This window comes from Myxine glutinosa, chromosome 11 (genome assembly GCF_964187855.1).
Source record: "Myxine glutinosa chromosome 11, kmMyxGlut1.1, whole genome shotgun sequence".
NCBI lineage: Eukaryota > Metazoa > Chordata > Myxini > Myxiniformes > Myxinidae > Myxine > Myxine glutinosa.
In genome coordinates, this window is record NC_136271.1 from 106,733,778 (window position 1) to 106,750,437 (window position 16,660).

Genomic DNA, 16,660 nt, shown 5'->3' on the forward strand with positions numbered 1-16,660 from the left:
AAAGCGCCTTTGACGGCAATTACAGCTGTGAGTCTGTTGGGATAGGTCTCTACCAACTTTGCACACCTTGATTGGGCAATATTTGCACATTCTTCTGTACAAAACTGTTCCAAGCTCAGTAACGTTGCGTGGGGAGCGTTGATGGACAGCAATCTTCAAATCATGCCACAGATTTTCAATTGGATTTAGGTTGGGGCTCTGAATGGGCCACTCAAGGACATTTATCTTTTTGTTCCTTAGCCACTCCAGTGTAGCTTTGGTTGTATGCTTCGGGTTGTTGTCATACTGAAAGGTGAACTTCCGTCGCAATTTCAGTTTTCTTGCAGAGGGCATCAGGTTTTGCTCTGGGATTTTTCTGTATTTTGCTCCATCCATTTTCCCTTCTATCCTGACAAGTTTCCCAGTCCTAGCTGATGATAAACATCCCCATAACATGATGCTGCCACCACCATGCTTCACTGTAGGGATGGTGTTCTTTGGATGATGTGCTTTGTTGAGGTAGCGCCAAACATAATGTTTTGCATTTAGGACAAAAAGTTCCATCCTTATTTCGTCAGACCACAAAACGTTTTGCCACATGGCTTCAGAATCTCCAGAGTGGTTTTTTGCATACCTCGGGATTCAAGGTGGGCTTTTTTGAGTAATGGCTTTCTTCTTGCCACCCTACTGTACAGGGCAGATTTGTGGCGTGCTTGGGATATTGTTGTCTGAAGCAGACAATGGCAAGTCTTTGCCATACAGGCCTGTAGCTGTTTCAAAGTTGCCATTGGCCTCTCTGATCAGTCTCCTCCTTGCTTGGTCATTCAGTTTGGAGGGATGGCCTGATGTAGGCAGTGTCTTGGTGGTGGTATACGCCTTTCACTTCTTAATGATTGTGCTCCAAGGGATATTCAAGGCCTTTGAAAAAAAATAATCTTTTTTTTGTATACATAATCGAGGGTCGTGAAAGAGCTAACATTTATCACACAAACAAATCAAACAGACAAACAAACAAAGTATATAAAAAGGGGAGCGGTAGACAAGATGGGGAGAGAAGGGGAAGCACATAAACACAACATTTGTGAGGGACATCGGGAATGTGTGGGAGGGAGAGGGCTTGGGGGGAGGCGGAGTGGGAAGGGGGGGGGGTGGGAGAAGTGTGTGGGAGGGAGAGGGAATGTGTGGGAGGGAGAGGGCTTGGGGGGAGGCGGAGTGGGAAGGGGGGGGGGGGGTGGGAGAAGTATAAACACAAGGACACCAAGGACTTCCAGGAAACAAGTTGGTATTTCAAAAAAGAGGATTTGGGTTGAAATTATCAGGGGTAGAACAGATCAAGGTTTTGGATGGGGGAAGATAAGAGATGGTGGTGAACAGCTGTTTTAAAGACCTGGAGGGAGGAGTGGGATTGAAGGGAGTGGGGGAGTTTGTTCCAGAGGCGGGAGAAAAGAGGCATGAAAGAGTGAAGGTGAGCAGAGAGTCTTGATTTTGGCAGTTTAACCATAAGAGGGTTGCAGGCAGATCTTGTGCGAGCTTTAGGAATATTTGGGGGACAGAGCCCAGAGAGAGCTGGAGGAACAAGGCCGGAGAAGAGTCGGTAGAAGACAGAAAGACCACCAACCTGCCTGCGGTGAGTAAGTGAAAGGCCCTCGGAGGTAGCTTCATCACAGGAGATTCCAATGATCCTGAACGCTTTGGTTTCAACAGCGTGAAGACAGATAGGTGTGAGGCAGGAGCACCAGCCCAGAGGGGAGAGCAGTATTCCATTGAGCTGTGGATGAAAGCCTTGTATGTGGTGAGGAGCTCAGGTGTGCCAAGGAAGGACTTCGCACGACGGAGGATGCCCAGTCGGCGACTGGCTTTGGAGGCCAGATTTGAAATGTGGTTTTCCCAGGAAAGATCATGGCAGATAGTGAGACCCAAAAGTTTGAGTGACAGAACTTCTTGGAGAGGGTTATTCAGAAAGTGGATGAGAGGGTTGTCCAGTCGGTCTTTTCGGAGAGACATCGTAAGAGTGTGAGATTCGTCAGGATTGAAAGACATGTTCCACTTGTTTGCCCAGTCAGTGATTTTGTCCAGGTCTGTAGAGAGTGAGGAGGCTACAGACTGCCGATCTGAGGGATGAGGAATGGAGCGGCAGAGAGTGGAGTCATCAGCAAAGAGATAGAGAGGATTTTCAAGAGAGTCGGAGAGATCATTGATGAAGACCAGAAAAAGCACAGGGCCCAGAACACTGCCTTGGGGAACTCCAGCCTGAACAGGAAGAGGAGATGAGAGAAACCCATTCAGGGCCACACGTTGACTACGACTAGAGAGGAAGTCCGCCAGCCATGGGTGGAGATTTCCATGGATACCAAAGGAGGAGAGTTTGGTGAGCAGAGCGGGGTGCCAGATCGTATCGCAGGCACGTGATATATCGAGGGAGACAGCTCTAATTTCCTGTTTGGCATTGAGGACCTCCATCCATGGTTGAGACAGCAGAAGCAGCATGTCCAGAGTAGAGTGACCTGGTCCGAAACCAAATTGATGATCAGAGATCAAGCCATTGGAGAAGAGGAAAGTTTTCATATCCGAAGCAATGATGGATTCCATGACTTTGCAGATAATTGTGAGAAGGCTGATTGGTCTGTAGTTGCTAGGATCTGTTTTTGCACATTTTTAATGTAAAGCGGTGATGTTGGCTGATTTCCAAGCAGATGGCAGTTGACCTTGAGCAAAAGAGAGGGCGAAGAGAACAGAGAGAGGGAGTGAAAGAGTGGAAGAACAGGATTTTAGGACCCGTGGGCTGATGCCATCAGGTCCAGTTGCAGAATCAGAGTCGAGGGTTGACAGAAACTTTTCCACCTTGTCAGGAGGAAAGGACACAGAGTCCAGGAGCAGCTGGTTACGACTCGGTACGGTGGGTACAGAGAGGGATGGGTTTGGGACACAAGATTTAGAGGCAAACACAGTTGAGGCATTCAGCTTTTTCACGTGCGGAGTCAGCTGTGTAGCCGTTTGAGGTAAGGGAGGGGATGGAGGGGGAACAAACACCAGAAACAGATTTGACCAGACACCACCAGGATTTGGAAGAGGGAGACAGATAAGAGAGTTCGGTCTTGAGAACGGAGAGATGTTGTTTCCTGGCTCTCCTGAGGGTGGACACACACTTGTTTCGGGCTTTGTGAAAGGAAATGATATTTCCTTCCGTTGGATTTGCTTTCCAGGAGACGAAGGCAAGTTGTTTCTGGGCAACAGCCTCACCACAAGATTCCGTGTACCATGGACGGGAGGAAGGGTATGACAACTGAAGACGAGATGGGATAAATCTGTGCATGAGAGAGAGAGAGCAATTTACTTTGGAAGAATTCCCAGGATGAGTTGATGTCAGAGGTGGTAGAGATGGGAGACCAGTCCAGATGATTGATGGCTGCTTGAAGACCATGCCAGTTGGCCTGAGTGAAATGCCAGACTCTGAGAATGCTCCCTGAGAATGGTCAGAGAGATGTCCACTTTAACAAGCACATGATCAGATGAGCCGATTGGAGCAGAAGAAGAGCAGCAGACATTTTCAGGGAAGTTAGTCATAACCAGGTCCAGAAGAGAAGATGCTCCGTTGACTGAGATCCGGGTCGGGAAATTGACAGATTGTGTCAGTCCCAGTGAGTCGCAGAAGTCATTTGCTGAGGAGCCATGGCTGGTGAGAGAGGTACCCACACCCAGCCAACTGGCATGGTGACAATTGAAATCACCACATATGAGGAAGAGATCTGTGTGTTTCAACACTGGTCTGTTTCAACACTGGTCTGGTCTGTGTGTTTCAACAATTTTATCCTGGAGGTCTTTTTAAAGCTCCTTGGTGCTCATCGTTGAATCTTTGCTGTGAAATGCACTACCCAGCAGAGGAAACCTACATGAACAGCTGATATTAACCTGAAATAATCAGAATCATTACAATTTAATACAGGTGGAGTCCAATTAACTTGGTGTGTGATTTTGAAGGTGATTGGTTACACCTGAGCTAATTTACAATTGCTATTTTAAGGGGATCAACATTTATCCAACCCAGATATTCTAGTTTTGTATTTTAAATTCATTTTCTGAAATTTGTAGAATTTGGTTTTCACTTCGAAGTTGTGGGTTACGATGTGTAAATAAAGGTGGGAAAAGTCTGATTTAATGCAATTTAATTCCAGGCTATTAGGCAACAAAAGGTGAAAAATTTGAAAGGGGATGCAGAATTTCTATAGGCACTGTATGTGCAGTATGTATTTATGTATGCATGTACAGTATTGTATGTATATATTGTCTTGGCACCAGCGATTAAGACCACTGGATGACGGATAGCGCAGACAGTTTTACTCTCGAGGCGGCAGCCCGAAAATGGTGGTATTTTTGTCGCGCGCTGGGTGAAGGAATGCGAAGCGTTTATCTGAACGGAGCTCACAGGTTTATACCGAAACCACAACGAATAAACAAACTCGGCAAATAAAATGCAACAATAATGAATTTAATGAGAATAAATCATAGACGAAACTAGAACGGCACTCAGAAGAGAGCATACCTCCACCTGGTTGGCCATATCTCCCAATGGTGAAGAATCACTTTTAAAATTCTACTAGCCAGATCCGAATCCGGATCTTCACCAAAATCTAATCATTTCGTCCATGTCATATACGCTACATCTCTGCCAAATTTCGTCCGAATCCGTCCACAACCTTTTGAGATATTTTGTTCACAAACGCACAGAAACAAACAAACAGACAGACAGACAGACAGACAATAACCTCCATCCACCTTTGGTGGCAAAGGTAATAAAGTTGTGGTAAAAACTAATTGAAACTCCTACTTTGAGGATCCTCCATCAGACACAGAAACGGACACAGGGGAAAATAAAATGAAATGAAATGGCCTTTTCATGCACTTCGCTCGTCCCAATGAGTTCTTTTGCAAAGGTGATGGCGATGGTCCGGTCCGATGCTTCCCGCGCCGGAGCGCCCCAAAATGGCGCCAACACCGGCACCACACCCAAACACACCGACAGCCAGCAGGACAGAGAGAGACAGAGACAGAGAGCCGCTCTTCTTATTCTCTCTCGAAGCTTCTCAATGACCTCTCTCGACCAATCGCGAAGCTCAATGATCTCGAAGCTCAATCGCGAAGCTCAATGATCAATGATCTCTCTGACTCTCTGGAAAATCCTCTCTATCTCTTTGCTGATGACTCCACTCTCTGCCGCTCCATTCCTCTTCCCTCAGATCGGCAGTCTGCAGCCTCCTCACTCTCTGAAGACCTGGACAAAATCACAGACTGGTCAAACAAGTGGAACATGTCTTTCAATCCTGCCAAATCTCACTCTCTTACTATGTCTCTCCGAAAAGATCGACTGGACAACCCTCCCATCTACTTTCTCAACAATCCTCTCCAAGAAGTTCTGTCACTCAAGCTTTTGGGTCTCACTATCTGCCATGATCTTTCTTGGGAAAACCACATTTCCAAGCTGGCCTCCAAAGCCAGTCGCCGACTGGGCATCCTCCGTCGTGCGAAGTCCTTCCTCGGCACACCTGAGCTCCTCACCACATACAAGGCTTTCATCCGCAGCTCAATGGAATACTGTTCTCCCCTATGGGCTGGTGCTCCTGCCTCACACCTGGCTCGGCTTCACGCTGTTGAATCCAAAGCTTTCAAAATCATTGGAATCTCCCGCGATGAAGCTATCTCTGAGGGCCTTTCACTCACTCACCGCAGGCAGGTAGGTGGTCTTTCTGTCTTCTACCGACTCCTCTCCGGCCTTGCTCCCCCAGCTCTCTCTGTGCTCTGTCCCCCAAATATTCCTACAGGTCGCACAAGATCTGCCAGCAACCCTCTGATGGTTAAACTGCCGAAATCTCGGCTCTCTGCTCACCTTCACTCTTTCATTCCTCTTTTCTCCCGCCTGTGGAACAAACTCCCACACTCCCTTCAATCCCTCTCCTCCCTCCAGGTCTTTAAAACAGCTGTTCACCACCATCTCTTATCTTCCCCCATCCATAACCTTGATCTTTTCTACCCCCACTAATTCACCCCAGATCCACCTTGTTTGAAATTCCAACTTATTTCCTGGAAATCCTGGCAGTGTCCATATGTTTATACCTCTCCCACCCCCCCCCCTTCACATGCCTCCCCCCCTTCACATGCCTCCCCCCCTTCACATGCCTCCCCCCCAAAGCCCTCTCCCTCCCACAGATCTCTCGATGTCTCCATGTCTCTCGGTCCCTGCTCTCAAATGTTGTGTTTGTGTCCTTCCCCCTCTCTCCCCATCTTCCCCCTATCTCTGATAGACAGACAGATCCAGATCCGAATCCGAATTCTTGTCTACCGCTCCCGATGTTATTTGTTTTATGTGTCTGTTTGTCTTTCTGTGTGATTAATGTTCGCTCTTTCACGAGCCTCGATCTTGTATACAAAAAAAAAAAAAGAAAAGAAAAAAAAAAGCTCTTTCCAGCTCACCACATGCTCATCTCAGCCAATCATGACCTTGAGGGGCATAGCCTGCCGGCGCTCTCTCCACCTTCCCATCATATCACTCCGGGGGCGTGGCCTTTTTCCTGATGATGTCCTCTGGGCAGGGTTCTGTCTGCGGTTGTTATTACCCTGCGCTCATGAAGCGAAGAGTGGGGTTAAGCATTCAGTTGCGTACGTTTGCCGTGTCTGCATTTAAAAAATTCATTTTCTCAGCAACCGTTGGTCCGATTGACATGAAATTTTACCGTAGGAGCGCCTCTGCCTGTACATGTTTTTTGCTGATAATTATGACATCATAGGTCAGGTGGTACAGACGCCATCTTGGAAAACGTTACACCTCTATATCTCCCAAACCACTTAATGGAAGAAACTGAAACATGGCTCATTGTCAAGTACACTCCATGGTGAATAAAAGATGTCAATGATGATGTCATAGGTGCCTCCGTTATGACGTCATAATTCGACAAGTACAACGCTTGATCTGATCAGTATGAATTTTTTTTTTCCTCTGCAACTGTTAGTCCGATGAACACCAAATTTTCAGAATATGTGCGGCTCCTCCTGTAGAATTTTTTGGATAATTACAACGTCATAGGTCACGTGGTACAGACGCCATCTTGGGAAAAATCAAAAAAAGTTGCACCTCTATATCTGAAACCACTCCATGGAAAAAATTGAAACATGGCTCATTGTCAAGTAGTCCCCTTGGGGAATAAGATATGTTAATGATGATGTCATCAGTGGGTGCCTTCGTTATGACGTCATAATTCGACAAGTACAACACTTAATACAAGAGTACAAGTACAACGAAGTACAAGAGTACAAGTAATGTCGAAGACAAGTACAACACCTAACAGAAGAGTTGGCTCGCAACAAGTTGACTGCGCAGGGTAAGTATTCTATGAATATCATCTAGTTTAAAGGAGGTTTTCATGGCCGGCCTCGTCAGCAAAACGCAAAGGGAAAGTTAGAGGGAAAATCACGTACTGCGGAAAATTAGCCGTACTCCCTGCACTAGCACTGCTTCACCGCTAGTGTGAAGACACATAAACAATCTTAAGCTACAGTTTCCCTAGTTAAGTACATAGAGATTTATCCTACGCGTCCACGGTCCATGCTACAATTATACAGTCCCACCCCCATAACTACGTATCCTGCTACAATTATACAGTCAGACTACGGTGTCCTCTCACCTACCCCCCTAAACATGTATGCCTGAAGAATCAAAAACAACTTGGCCGATCTTCACCCATTTTTGCATACGTGCTTGGCATACCCACGGTCAGGTCATGGACACAAAATAAATCGCTACCTCATGGAGAAATAGTGTAAGAGTTTTAACCACTGACCCCTGCCGGACAGAGGGGGAGTAATGCCACCATATTCCATCCTAGATGGAGTGGGTGTTACTAGTTCATGAAATTTCCATGGTAACTTTTATAAGTTTATGCACGAAGAACACCTTATTATATTCTTCAACATGATGGTCACACACAAGTGCTCTGGAAAAGTACCATTTGTGGCTGCTCTGCTTTTTTCTTTGCAGCACTTTACCTCTCTTTCCAAACACTAAATCCTGAGAATTGGCTGCCCATGGAGAACTTTTTCGCCACCTGGTTTCTGTCATTCCAGTTGTTCATCGGAGTTCTGGAAATTCCTCTCAACTACAGCAAGCACACTCCAGTTATTGTCCTCGTGATCTACATTGTTTACATGATCATTTCATTTTTGGTGATGATCAACATGCTCGTAGCAGTGATGGCAGACACCCATGGGCATATTGCAAACGAGCAAGATGAACTATGGATTGCTCAGGTAAGACCTTCCCTCCTGCAAGCACATCCACTCACACTTCCATGATGCTATTGCAACAAAAGCTTTTCAGATGTCTGTCTCCCTTAAAGGAATCAGAGGTTCGAAAGCGAGCGTACGTGTCGTCAGATTGCTTTAAAACATAAATTACTGTAGTTTACGTCAAAGAAAAGCTCAATTTGTCTTGATTATAAAATCTTACTATTCCAGTGGCAACTCATTATAATTGATGCAAATTCTTCAAAGAAAACCCTCCAGGTACTTTGACAAAAATGGTGTGAATGCTCTTGAGATAAAATTATTGGCAACAACAAGCAACTTGTTTCTCCGTTCCCAATGCCCAGGTTGCTGCCACAACCATCTTGCTGGAACGTCGGTTACCACGTTGGTTGTGTCCACGCGTTGGGAACCCAGGACTCAAATACGGCTTGGGAGAGCGCTGGTTCTTAAGGTGACCACAACTCACTATATGCGACCTACACAATAGAATAAGTACATCAGATGGAGATTAGCAACTGAGCAACAAAATGTCCAGACAAATTTTAAAATAAGTTGTACAATCAGCCAAAAACGACAATTGCCGGTGAGGTAGGATGCTTGCAGCAGAGGATGCTCAAGGTAGGTGGTCTATCAATAACTGTGCAGCATCTGACCGCTGCGTATATGATTTATAGGGGATGAAGCTATAATATCAATGATTGTGCCCCCATTCCAGAAATAATTTCCCTGCTCTTCCTCCAAAAACATGGTGGAATTTCAAGGTAAACCCCCAACCAATGCTCATACGTGTCAGAAGCATTTCAAGATTTGGAGCAGGGGAGGGAGGGAAGAAGAGCAAAATGCATAAAGGCAAATTATCAGGTAACCTTCCCTTGTCATGGCGATTATGGTGACTGTGGTGAAGGGTGCCTTAATGTACGTAAACTCCCATTTGGAGAACACTTGAGTGTGGCAGACTGTACTCCAAAACAATAGTGGACCCAATGTTCAATATTGAGTCTTGCCACGGCAGCATGACCTTTTTGAATTATTTGAGGATGAGGGGGCACTTGCTCCCTTACACCCACTCCCTTGCACCCACTCCCACTTCTAGCACCCTAGCCAATGCTAACAGACACCATGCTCAACATTCCATCTCTGAGAGACGGTGCACACAATAATGAAACATCCTGCCTGAAAAGCACCAATCTACAGCTTACAGTGGAGTTGGGAACCAAATGCAAACTAGATAGTCCAACGGCAAGTACGCGACCTCTTATCCATCCATCCTAGTGGACTGGGTTGATGGTATGTGATCATAGAAGGGAAGTTGCGCTTTGAGCAGCTGTGTCCAAGCAAATGTGACTTGATCAAGTCCAATAATGGAGTCTATATGAATTTAATTGGTATTTTGTCCATTCATCAACCATTATGGTTTAAAAATCAACTTGCCTGCCAAAACTATCTTGTCAAAGCAGAAAATGGCTACACTGCCAACATCAACATGAAAACCAAAGATGGCTTGGTGCCACGACATTTATGCATTTCCCAGTACTCCCACTCACTCACACGCACCTCTCATCGACTGAAGTAGGAAAGTATGAGAAGTCCTTTAAAAGAACGTTTCAGTCGAGATTATGGGGACTGTTCATACGGCCTAGTGCTTGTAACATTCTTAAAGTGAGAAAAAGCATCACAATATCATTTTTTGGTTTGCAGAAGATGGTATGTTGCACATTTATGTCATTTAATCGATTGTCTCCAACAGGGTAAATGAGCATTGTGGAAATGAATTTCCAAAAGCGACCAGATCCGATGCCTCCAATCCAAGAAATCCCAGACAGCAGGACATGCCCATGGGAAATGCATCGGCGTGGTCCTCAGACCATTGTTGCAAGGCTGTGCCTAAAGCTAAGCTAGCCAATGGGCAAATGGAACAAAGGGATGTTCAAGAGGAAGCCTTCAAAAGGCTAAAAACCTGCAGCAAGAATCACTAGCTGTCATCCCATTCAAATGGCAATTTTTTGAAGTTTCTTTGCTATTTTATTCTCCACATTCTTTCCTGACAAATTCCTCTCTGTTGCTAAACTGCTTGCAATATTTAGCTGCGGGAAGCATAATCATCGAGCTAAAGTGTCGTAGTGAAACCCCAATACAGTACAAGGATCCAAATTAAGGAATTCAGTCTTGTATTTTATCCACTCCCATCAAACTGTGCAGCTGCTTAAACAGACAAACCTTTAGCTATGGTCATACATTATTCACTGCATTTACCTTTCTCACCACTGGCATTGGCTTCACCACCGGTTTGATCCTGCACAATGTTGCATAAAATCATTTTGATCATATTAGGCTTAGGGCATGTGTGTGATTCATCAGTTTAGTTTCACATTTCTCAAGAAGAACGGTGTTGAAGTGAAAGCAAGAGGCATGAAATGCAGGCCAGAGAACCAGGAACCAACAGCTCGTTTTTCTGGATATTGTAAAGAATAACAATTGCATGAGGAATTGAGAAAAAGCCAACGGGGAATTCAATAAAAACATTTAATTACAAAAAAGCACCGACTGTACATTGCTTTAACACTTCATAAACTTGTCACCTTTATACAAAGCCCTTGCTTCCATGCAAGAAGCAAAGTGCGAACACGTGGTGCCATTTGCAAGCCCACAGCACAGCACCAACATATAACACCAAATGAGTCAAACGTGGCAATACTTTAGCTCAACAGGTATATTAACAGAAACACCGTTTACTTTCAGGCCCGTCTACTGCTAGTTAATAATTTTGGCAAATCATTACCAAGCAAGTGATGCACCGACTACGAATTAAATTCAGATAGTTTATTGTCGTGATACGCCCGCTTTGCGGGGAAAATGGCCTCGAAAGGTGTTTTTTTTTTTTTGTTTCTTTTTTATTGTCGTGATACTGGGGGAAGGAGGAGGATCTCTGCATAAATAAATAAATAAATAAATATGATTGGTAGCTCTTTCTTAAGCTGTGCCACGCCTGAGTGTTCAGTGAAGCATCCGAGTCCCATCTGGATCTGCATGGCTTCGTTTCTCATCACATTCAAGACAACTACAGACGTGACAGCAATAAAGGTCATCTCTTCATCTGCAATTAGTGATGCCATTGTTGTTCGTGAAGCCACAGACAGCTGGCAGCAAAGCAGGGTCGATGCAGTTGCCAGAAAAAGAAAATAAACTAAACGCACTTGTAAACACGAGCACCTTATTGTGCAGCCAATTGCTCAGGTGTTCACGAAGCAGATGCATGCAGTACATTTGCGTGATTTCGAGAGCAATTCGGTTGTGCAATATTGCTCGCTCAGGAGTTGCCCCGGCTTTAGCTCCATGCCCCAAATAAAGTCTACATCTCTCTCTTTTCTCTTCAAACACTCAGGTACGAGCGTAATCCGCATTCCCACTGTACAAAATAAGTTTATTCTCTTTAAAATAATTGCGATGGAAAAGTACAAAACATGACAATGTCTACTCGAGCAAGCGGCAAAATCCACAATCGTAACAATTGCCATGAGATTAAATGATATAAATTTTTGAGAAGGAATAAATAACACTGGGAATGCAATAATCAAAATGCCAGACCATAATGCAGGTCGGTTTTACTGCATTCAGGTCACAATTACACAGTTATACTCCTACCCAGATAAAGAAGTAGCATTTGTTCTACAATAAAACCACAGTAACAAGGGAAGTGCTATAGAAGCAAAGAAGGTACAGCTCCAGGTACATCTACAATTGCATGGTGGCCCTGTATAGCAATGGTGTGCCCTCGTGTTCTACAGTTGCTTAGTTGGTTGCTCTCTTTAAACACACATGCAAGTCCCTTGCAGATGACCCCAGAAGAGCCAGCAGATGCAACCGATCCACAAAATGTTGGCCAGGTCAAGGTATTAATCATGGAGGATTTGCTGTATTAAGGTTGCCAATAAATAAGTAGAATTTAGAATTTCTCAAGGAGGCATTTTCACCATTATCTTCGAACCCTTAGGTACACTACATGGCCAAAAGTATGTGGACATCCGAACATCACACCCGTATGCGCTCGTCGAACATCTCATTCCAAAATCATGGGCATTAATATGGAGTTGGTCCCCTATTTGCTGCTATAACAGCCTCAACTCTTCTGGGAAAGCTTTCCACTAGATGTTGGAACATTGCTGTGGGGATTTGCTTCCATTCAGCCACAAGAGCATTAGTGAGGTCGGGCACTGATGTTTGGCGATTAGGCCTGGCTCACAGTTGGCGTTCCAATTCATCCCAAAGGTGTTCGATGGGGTTGAGGTCAGGGCTCTGTGCAGGCCAGTCAAGTTCTTCCACACCGATCTCGACAAAAGATTTCTGTATGGACTTCACTTTGTGCACGGGACATTGTCATGCTGAAACAGGAAAAGGCCTTCCCCAAACTGTTGCCACAAAGATGGAAGCACACAATCGGCTAGAATGTTATTGTGTGCTGTAGCATTAAGATTTCCCTTCACTGCAACTAAGGGGTCTAGTCCTAACCATGAAAAACAGCCCCAGACCATTATTCCTCCTCCACCAAACATTACAGTTGGCACTATGCATTCGGGCAGGTAGCGTTCTCCTGGCATCCACCAAACCCAGATTCGTCTGTCAGACTGCAAGATGGTGAAGCGTGATTCATCACTCCAGAGAACGCATTTCCACTGCTCCAGAATCCAATGGTGGCGAGCTTTACGCCACTCCAGCCAACGCTTGGCATTGCTCATGGTGATCTTAGGCTTGGTGCAGCTGCTCGGCCATGGAAACCCATTTCATGAAGCTCCCGACCAACAGTTGTTGTGCTGACGTTGCTTCCAGAGGCAGTTTGTTACTCGGTAGTGAGTGTTGCAACCGAGGACAGACAATTTTTATGCACTTCAGCACTCAGTGCAGTCCCATTCTGTGAGCTTGTGTGGCCTACCACTTCGCGGCTGAGCTGTTGTTGCTCCTAGACGTTTCCACTTCACAATAACATCACTTACAGTTGACCGGGGCAGCTCTAGCAGGGCAGATATTTGACGAACTGACTTGTTGGAAAGGTGGCATCCTATGACGGTGCCACGTTGAAAGTCACTGAGCTCTTCAGTACAGCCCATTATATTGCCAATGTTTGTCTATGGAGATTGCATGGCTTGTGCTTGATTATATACCTGCCAGCAATGGGTGTGGTGGCTGAAACAGTCCAATACACTAATTAGGTGTGTCCACATACTTTTGGCCATGTAGTGTATGTCCAAATTCTCGGTACGATGGGTTCATCGAAACATCAGCACTCTAGATTGACACAAATGACTGGCACAATTCTGCAAACTTCTTGTACTGTTCAATGCAGATCCAGCTACTGCTATCACTCCTCAGTGACTTGTGATGAAATTCAGCTTCATCACTGGGATCCTGAAATCAAATTAGAATCCATGCAGTGGAAGCACAAAGGATCACCACCCCCCAATATATATTGCACCACCACCCTCTGGCAGAAAGATAACAGGGGACTATTACGCCAGCTTCATGCGAAAATTGATCCACGTGGAACATTTATTTACCAGTAAGCAGCTTAAAGCTGGACTTGGTCTCCTTTTGAAGAATATTTCCCAAAAATAAATAAATAAATAAAGGTGTGTGGCACAGTACTAACATGGGGAAAGGATCTACACGGCCAGTCTGTATAGATTTGCAAAAGATAACACCAATACCAGCTCAATTTTTTTGTACTTTGTGCTTTCAACAACAGGACATAACATGTCAATGTATCCGAAGTAGCCGAATTCCCTAGCAAATAATTTTTAAAAGCACCAAGACAGCAATGATGGAAAAAATACACAAATACATTTTCTGGCAAATACAAATAAAGCATTCAAAAACATAAAAACTAATTATACCATAAAACATAGATATTATACTGTGTATGGATTATGTATGTGTGTGTGTGTGTGTGTGTGTGTGTATATATATACTGTCATGTTGGCAGGGGTATTATGAGAGGTACGTGATAAGTTAGCGTGATCTGGGTATTCGCGTAGATTAGAACATTTTTCTGTAATCAGGGACCCGTTAGGAAGAAGTTGTCCTGTTCTCATATATGTCGTGAGGGGCAGTATATTTGACATAGACATTAGGTAGAAAAACGTTATTAATTTTTGTCCTCATTGTGAACTGGGCATTTCTTTTCATTGCATATTAGTGTGTTTATTTTCCCCTTTCATTTCTATCTGTGTCTGTCAACCACCAGATCTATTCCAAAATTTATAAAGTCCTGTCTAGAGTCCCTGTATAAAGAGAGTTGCGCCATGCGCTGACCCGAGATTTCTGGTCACGTGATTTCGTGGCGCCATTTTGTGTCTAACTTCACCGTGCGTGAACGTCAGCTTGGTACGGGAATGTTGTTTATTGCCAAACAAAATGACTGGTTGTTCTGCTTTTGGTTGTTCAAACCAATCTGGGAAATATAAGATGTATAGATTTCCAAGTGATAAAGTCAGAAGACAAATTTGGGAAGCGAAAGTCAGATGAAAGAGCTGCAAAGCGATCGACTCCTCGAGACTCTGCCAGGTAGGCCCACGCCGCTTGATGATCGATGTTCAAAAGCAATTCTATCTGCTCGGTTTTTTTTTGGTTGTCTGTCCGTTGAAAACCCTTTTAAAGGGAAGTGATTTGTGTTTGTTTATAATCTTCAAGGAGCTGACCAAAAATGCATTTCCGTGGGAAGAACCCTGCTCAATTTTTTTCGGGTAGTCCTCACGGACCGCATATTGTCATTGATTGATGAAATGTCCCGGTACAGTGACATTGCCTGGTCTGCGGTTGGGTAGTCTGCGGGCAATGTCACTGTACTTTTTCAGAGGGAATTAATTTTGATTTTGTAGGGGTGGGAAACCCATGGTCCGTTTTGTTTTCAGTTGTCTGTCCGTCCATTCAAAACTTATTCCGAGGCAAGTTATTTTTTTGGTTTAAAATCTTTAGCCTAATCGGCAATCATAAAAGCAATTTTAGGGGGGGACCTGCTCAATTTTTTTGCGGGTTGTGCAGCCATCCATACGTCCAAAATTTGACGAGTTATTGTTTGCTTTGTACAGTGCTCATGCGTCTTGTGGCATATTTGCTCAAATATTTCCCACCCCGGGATTTATGGCCAAATTGTAGTGATGGAAGATTTTGCACATTGGACAATCCCTATATATTTAACCTGGTGAAAGCTATCGTTCCCAAAACATACAATATTTCTAGGTGATTAATGCAGTAAAACAGGTGTATTTGTGTACCCACAAAAATATTGGATATGCCCACACTCCTTTCTAAAAGTTATTAAAATTCAGAGAACGACAGCATTGGTTTGTCTTACTTATAATGTTAGCTCTTATATGCAGTGTTGGCTTGTAATATGCATTGCCATACCACTTTTAATATCACCACACAGCTCTTTTTCACGGCAATAGCTGAGTTTTTGACAAAACAAATATCACCTGTATGTAATAATAAGACGAAATATGTGTAGTAAATTTTTTTTTAGCAGGTTTAGAATATATCACCCCATATCGCGAATGTACATGTATATCTAATCCGACACACTTAGACACACAAAATGGCGTCCAAATTTGAGTTGACACAACTCTCTATATACAGGGGCTCTAGTCCTGTCTATCCTTTTTCCTCAATACATTGTAAATAAACATTTTCATAATAAGAAACATCTTCCTGCCTTTGCGCTCTGACCAACCACCACATTTGATTTATTTATTGGGCGATCCTTAGGGAACCTAAATGGTAATACTAATTCTAAACGCAGTATAGTGAATTCGACATCGTTTCAGTCATTCATGGAGGTCTTTAGAACCCCGGTGCAGAGGGCCTGCATTGGCTGTGCCACTGGATTTAATATATACAGTGCCTTCAGAATGCATTCACACCTCTTGACCTTTTCACATTTTATTGTGTTACACCCTGAATTAAAAATGGATTAAAGTGAGATTTTTTTTGATAATGACTTCCGACTTCTGCTACTGATCTACCCCATAATGTCAAAGTGGATTTTTTTTAAAAAAAGTAATTTTTCCAAAATAATTAGAAATGAAATACAAAAATATCTAATTTACATAGGTATTAAGCCCCCTGAGTAGTGAATACTTCGTAGAAGCACCTTTGTCAGCGATTACAGCTTCGAGTCTTCTTGGGTATGTCTGTATCAGCTTCACACATCTGGATTTGGGGAGTTTCTCCCATTCTTCCCTGCAGATTTGCTCAAGCTCTGTCAAGTTGGATGGGGAGCGTCGGTGAGCAGAAAATCTTCAAGTGTTTCCACAGATTCTTAATGGGATTCAAGTCAAGAAATACTTCAAGTGTTTCCCTCCCACAGATCTCCCGATGCCCCTATTCTCTGCTGTTGTAC

The 16,660-nt window shown here is 44.1% G+C and overlaps 1 protein-coding gene across 2 annotated transcripts in view; it reads left to right on the plus strand.

The window, feature by feature from the left end:
* The window catches only part of LOC137437027 (transient receptor potential cation channel subfamily V member 5-like), a 125,728-nt gene extending 114,926 nt beyond the window's left edge, over positions 1-10,802 (plus strand). For both annotated transcript variants that reach the window (XM_068131335.2, XM_068131336.2), the window contains 3 exons: positions 8,006-8,274; positions 8,616-8,722; positions 10,019-10,802. In XM_068131335.2, the coding sequence (XP_067987436.2) occupies positions 8,006-8,274; positions 8,616-8,722; positions 10,019-10,247 (605 nt within the window). In that variant the 3' untranslated portion in view covers positions 10,248-10,802. The remainder of the gene's footprint in view (positions 1-8,005; positions 8,275-8,615; positions 8,723-10,018) is intronic.
* The last annotated feature ends 5,858 nt before the right edge of the window (positions 10,803-16,660 follow it).